At 38.7% G+C, this 6,251-nt stretch overlaps 1 protein-coding gene across 1 annotated transcript; it reads left to right on the top strand.

Moving 5' to 3' along the window:
* The first annotated feature begins 298 nt into the window (after nucleotides 1–298).
* Nucleotides 299–5,723, top strand: csrp1a (cysteine and glycine-rich protein 1a). The gene is made up of 6 exons (XM_057830140.1): nucleotides 299–454; nucleotides 1,743–1,855; nucleotides 4,062–4,230; nucleotides 4,320–4,449; nucleotides 4,528–4,624; nucleotides 5,427–5,723. Exons 2-6 carry the CDS (start codon nucleotides 1,747–1,749, stop codon nucleotides 5,501–5,503), a joined length of 582 nt encoding a protein of 193 aa, XP_057686123.1. The 5' UTR covers nucleotides 299–454; nucleotides 1,743–1,746; the 3' UTR covers nucleotides 5,504–5,723.
* The last annotated feature ends 528 nt before the right edge of the window (nucleotides 5,724–6,251 follow it).

Here is a 6,251-nt window from a genome sequence, read left to right as displayed (position 1 = left end):
ACAACAGTTGTTTTGGCTTAAAAAACAGCAGTTTCTTTTCTTTTAAAGAGGAGTGCAAGAGCAGAAACTGCTTTTTCAGTCTTGTCTGTTTTCCGCTATATATATATTCTGTCCAGACAAAATGGCTGAGTGACATGTAATCATTTGGGTCATATAGTTTGTGTTCCATTTTCTCTCTAAACAAAACAAAACAAGACAAAACAAACAAACAAACAAAAAAAAACTATGCAGGTTCCTTAGTCTTTCCCTTACCCCTCCCTTACTTAGTCAGAAATTCCTTTTTCCTGGAACGCTTGGGCGGTTTGTCGACTGAAGCAGTAACTGGAGTGGCACCTCCCCTCTCAGGCTCAGCACAGACAGAGGAAGTGTTGCGACAGGACTGCTTGATGATCAGAGTTAGACTTTAAACTCTCCACCACCACTACTGATTGACATAAACCGAAAGCAACTGCAGGTAAGTTAGATATCATGTTTCGTTCCTCCTCTAATTGTATTTGCTTGCCAACACATGATGAGTAAACACTCTTTCTTGTTCAGTTACAAGAGGAAACTCTTGTTTGAATTTGCAGAAAGGCAAAATTATTAGACATGCTAGCTTGATTCAGAAGCCACACAGATTGGAAAAAAACAAATGTACGGTAGTAAAACAGAGAGAGAATCTATTGTCATTAGCAACGACAGCTCCAGTATCTGTGGGAAGTACAGCTCTTTCAACTACTTTCAACTTTTACCTGTTTTTGAGCATTCCTGTGCAACTCTGTTGTTAACCCACATGTTTATACTTGTTGCTCATCTCCTAGTCCATTTTTAGAGCGACATTGTTTTACATGAAACAGCCATAGCTCACATAATGTGATTTCCTTAGTTCCAGCAAAGACTTTGAGCTGATGTTCTCAACAGAAATGAATAAAAATTGACAGGATAGTTTTTATGTCACTTGAAAGAGGACTGAATGAGGAAAACATAAGATTCTAAAAGATTCTAAATTGTAGTACATAAAGATGTCTTCATCTTAAACCATCTTTTTACTTAGCTCAAATTCATTTTGTTTCCAGTTCCAACTTTTTAAAAAATTGTGCCATTAAACTTAACCAATGAATAAATGGAACCAATTCACAGTAAGTGGTTAAATGAACATAAAGTAAGACACAAAAAAAGGAAAGGTAGTGTTATACGAATACTTTGGTGCTGAACGATTTAGATACAGTACTTTACAAAGGACAGGAATGCAGGACAACCTTGACGTAGCACTGGTGTTACATTGTAATCAGCAAATAGCATTTCCTGTGTGATACAGGTCAGTACATTCCCATCAGCCATCAGGACTTCAGTCAGTTTGAATGTGAAGTGATGCAGAGTACAAAAAAAGTGGAATATATCTTTTATGGTGAGGAATGTGGATGTGGAAAAACAACAACCCACTGTGATAGTCATTGTGGCTTCAGAGCAAAATTCAGGAAGGATGCCAGGCTACTTCACATTACACTATTATAAAATGATTTTCCACACAGGCCTTTCCTCAGTGCAGCCGTCAATTGAGCTTTTTTGGCATGTAGATAATGCAGGGAAACCACAGAAACCCTATAGTGGTGATATTACACACAAAGTGAAGGAAACACAGAAAACCAATTTTGCCTGTAGATCAAGTCTATATGTGGTTGTGCATATTTTCTTAAATAATCTGCACTAAATTAAATAACACTAAACAGAATGTTCTGTGTTCATGCATGCATTCTTTCAAGAAGGATGAATTTGGGAGGAGGAAACCAATGTGGACGTTGTAAGAAGACAGTTTACTTTGCAGAGGAGGTACTCTGTGACAGTCGGCGATTCCATAAGTCTTGCTTCGTGTGCTGTGAGTAACTACTTACTGTCTAACTAACGGACTATTAACACTTGTCACGAAATGGACAAATCCTAAATACTGTATTTGCTTTAAGGGGGTAGGTTTGGATGAAACATGGTTTCATGCACAGAATTTCTAAAATCATAGCTTCCCTGACGCATTAAGGTAATATATTTTCTGAGAACCAGTGTAAAAATAACCTGTAATATCAACAGGTTAGTTAACTGTTTCCAGTCGCCAGAGCAACAACATTAGCCTGAAACAGCATGCAATGTGATTTGGCCATTTTTCTCTCTGGATTCAAGTCTCACATTCTACTATGAGATCCATAACAATGTTTAGAGAGTGAGAGAGAGCAACGCTGAGTGCCAATGTACCACAGATGCCAGTATGTTCCCTCCTGGCCTGTCATCTTTTGATGGGTTCCTTTTCATTTCTGAAATGCCAAGCCTTTCAACTTATACAATGTGGAAAAATGTAACCTTCGGAAATCTGGTGTGGTGGTTGGCATAAATCTGTGCGCATGCAGGTTAGAACAGTAGCAAATTTAAAAGAGAGTTAGGCGTTACTGTGAGCAAGAACACAGTCAACTTAGTTAAATAATGTCCAATTAAAGCGGTTCTTCTCTGAGAAAATTCACCAACATTGCAATAAATGACTAACTAAATTGTTGCTGTGCTGAGTGCATCTCTAAGGACATGCCATTGCAGCACTAGAACTTGGAGCCTTGAACTTGCACAGTTATGTTGATATCTGCACCCTGCAGCAGATGCGGAGCCTATGAAAATCAAGTCCCAACTGTCATACACAGGAAGGCAACTATGGGTATTGTAAGTACACAGATGGTTCCACTGGAAACGTAAGAGGATTTGTAGGTTGTATGAAATGCTAGGCAAATACATTTGCTTTCCCCCTCGAGGCCTCCTCTGTATTTTAAAATTCAGTATTACATATTGTAAACTTTAGTTGCATTAATTCGTTTTCAGAAGAGTTCCAGGTGGTGTGTGTGAGATGCTGGGGACATACCTATGACCCTTATTCTTCCAAAGACCAACCGCCTGGTATGATGTGCACTAATACGCAGAGGTTGCGCTAGACTTTTTTGTTGTCTGTCATTTTGACTAACAGGGTCATGAAAATCCGGTCATAATCTATTTTTAACCGTCACTTAAATTTTTAAAATGATAATAATGAAATATTCAATAGTATTTAGTTTTCATTCATTTCTAATTAATATTCTGTCCGAACAAGCTTAACAGAGAATCCACACCGTGCCATCACACATCAAGCAAGGGATGAATATGTAACTTTTTCTCCGAAGTGACAAAAACAGCTGACTGTGGCCCCAGTAGGTAGGCTACATATGGAACAATGAAATTAACAGTTCACCTGCTGTGGCCTGAACGCAGTCTCACACCTTCCTCCTTGCTGCCGCTTGCTCGCTCAGTAGTTGCCGAGGGCTGATTGCTTGTTTGTCCTTCATCCTTCACTGCATCAGTCCCTCTTTTTTCAGCTCTTTTATCAACACTATCGTCGTTTTGGGGCTTTCTGAAGAAACTTCGGACACTCAGTTGCCTTGACATTTTTCCGAGTAAGGCCAACGACATCATGCATCAAGAGAGACAATAGCTAATTAATATGCCCACTCGCCACCCTGTGGTCTGAGGTGTGGATTGCAACCTGTCAAAATGACAGATGGACTTCAGTTTTTTTCCGTCACCGTTTTTAAAAAATGGTCAACGACGGAAAATATTCGGTTAACACGACCCCTGCTACTACGGTTGGGGTTTGGTTGCAATAAGCAAGTTTTTGTGTGGCCAACTAGTTTTGCCATCCACCCTGTGGCTGGCTGGTCAAATAGCTTTTCAGTGTAAAAAATTCGACAAACATTCAAGACACTCGTGCCCTGTCATGTTTGCCTGACCTATCAACATACAGTATCCCATGACAATCTTTTGTCCATGGTATATTATGATATTGACTCATCATTGCATGAAATACGGACTCTTGTGTTACAAGTGAAAGAATTTACTCAATGTGGACATAATAGTAATGACATTATTTGTTTTTCTGTGTCACACTGGTACATTCCTGCACCGGAATTTAGATGAAAACAAAAAAATTGCAATGTAAAAGGAATGCAGAGCCCAGACCAGTGAGCTCAAACATAGCATGTGCTGCCAAAGAGGTGATTTTCATGTCTCGATCTGTTTAGTGGCATGTGGGAAACGACTAGACAGTACAACTGTTGCTGTTCATCTGGATGAAATCTATTGCAAGGGATGCTACAACAAGAATTTCGGGCCAAAGGGTTACGGTTATGGTGTGGGAGCAGGGACCCTTACCATGGACAAGGGAGAAGGTCAGGGTATCACACACGAAGTGTGAGTACTACAACATACATTGTAAAAATGCAATTTTTAAAAATCCCTTTCTAGCATTTTTGTCTAATTTAACATTTGATCCCTTGCAGACCTGCTCCTCATCGCTCAACCACCAACCCAAACCCATCAAAGTTTGCTCAGAAATTTGGAGGGTCAGAGAAGTGCCCTCGTTGCGGCAAGGCTGTCTACGCCGCGGAGAAAGTGATTGGAGCTGGCAGCGTAAGAATGAGAAGTCATGACAAAAGTGTGCTTGCAAAAATAAAGAAATGGAATAGTTCAATATGTATTTAATTACAGTCATGGCACAAGACAGGCTGTTTTCGCTGCGCCTCGTGTGGTAAGGGACTTGAGTCAACAACACTTGCTGACAAGGATGGAGAAATATACTGCAAAGGTATAAAATAATCCAATAATTCAAAGCACTAGACGTAACAGAATGATTTTTTTCATCTTGCATGATTTACACAATGAAGATTTGTTCAAATAGACTCGCCATTTCATGCAAGAAGTTAGTTGAAAGTTAGCGATGCCTCAATATACAAAGGCAGTAGAGGGCGCCATATTCAAGACACGCAGGCTCAGCACATGCATGCATACTCTTTTAAAGGACTGTAAAAGCAAGGGATAAAATAGTGGACTTTTGTAGATCATGTCCAGGGGTGCTGGAAGTCACTTACATAAAATATTCACTCAATACAACCAGGGGATACTCCTATTTTGACCCACCGTATGCATGAATGTTTAAACGATTTGAAAATTATGTTAGTACCTCTTTAAATGCGCCATCTAAGTTAGCTTAACTAAGCTAACTTAATGTTGAGCATGATTGTACGATACTACTTGGGAAGCAAAATCCACTTGAGGTAGTACTTGCTGTAAAATGTTCAAAAACTAATGAATTAATAAACTAAATGATCTAATAAATTTGTCGTGCTTGCATTAGCCTTTGAAATAAATCTAATATGATAAGCGAAATGACCTCAATTAGTGTCGCAGTCCTGGTATACAAAAAGCAATTATTTAAAAAACATATTCCATGTAAATTGATATTAAAATATGGTATCTTGATCATCTTAATCTAAGGGAGCTTTTGTTGTAAAACTGGTGTTAAATAGTCAGCAAGAGGATAAAACAGGGATTATGTGTGGTTGGTTATCCAATTTATATTTGTTTCTGGTGTTGTTTTTTTCCTCCAGGGTGTTATGCAAAAAGCTTTGGTCCAAAGGGGTATGGATATGGAAGTGGGGCCGGAGCTCTCCCACTCACTCAGTAGATGGAACCAACAGAAGAGAATGGCCTCAGTGACGTCACTGCCACTTCACATATCTGTGCACTCACCGGTGTCAACATTAGGTGCATTAGTACAAACAAAACTAATGGATTGTATTCAATATCTCTGCTTGCTTCCTTTTAAAATGATACCTGTAGGCATCTGTTTCAGTATGGTGCCATGATGTTTCCATAATACCAAATTACACAATCAAATGATTACATCTCCAGGGGGTAGTTATTGTATCTTCTCGTTTGATGGTGAAGCTGCGCCAAATTTTTAATGGACCTGTTTTAGTAAACTCCAAACAATACATTTCTATTATGTCTTAAGAATACATTCAGTCAAGGGCATTTAAGTTTCTTCAGGAAAATCATTGTCACACCCCAAAACACAAAACCTATATTGTAATATCCCGTAGTATCAAATACAGTATAGGAAAAGATCAAAAACTGTAATGTTAAAAATGTGTCTATTTATGAAACCTTTGGAAGTTGATAATGAAGTTAGGGATTAAAAAAGTAGATCAAAATTTCACCGATACTAGCTTGATCTTTTTTCAGTATTATAAAGGAAACTGACAGCATCATACATCACTGATGTGAACACATCTTACGTCGCAAGGAAAATTAAAAGTGGAAGAGTGACATGTGTTCAACTTTGAAGACATGATTCCCATTCATATTAAACATTCCTTTCATAACACAGAGTTGACACGTCACAATGGCGTGACCACGTTAAGGTCATCGAA

This window comes from Corythoichthys intestinalis, chromosome 2, assembly GCF_030265065.1.
Source record: "Corythoichthys intestinalis isolate RoL2023-P3 chromosome 2, ASM3026506v1, whole genome shotgun sequence".
Taxonomy (NCBI): Eukaryota; Metazoa; Chordata; class Actinopteri; order Syngnathiformes; family Syngnathidae; genus Corythoichthys; species Corythoichthys intestinalis.
This window is presented reverse-complemented; position numbering and strand designations above follow the sequence as displayed.

Excerpts from the sequence above, each read along its gene's own strand:
- csrp1a (XM_057830140.1), top strand. The coding sequence starts at position 1,747 with ATGAATTTGGGAGGAGGAAACCAATGTGGACGTTGTAAGAAGACAGTT. Across the intron at positions 1,856-4,061 it reads TAAGTCTTGCTTCGTGTGCT|TGGCATGTGGGAAACGACTA; the intron begins GTGAGTAACTAC and ends CGATCTGTTTAG. Across the intron at positions 4,231-4,319 it reads CAGGGTATCACACACGAAGT|ACCTGCTCCTCATCGCTCAA; the intron begins GTGAGTACTACA and ends GATCCCTTGCAG.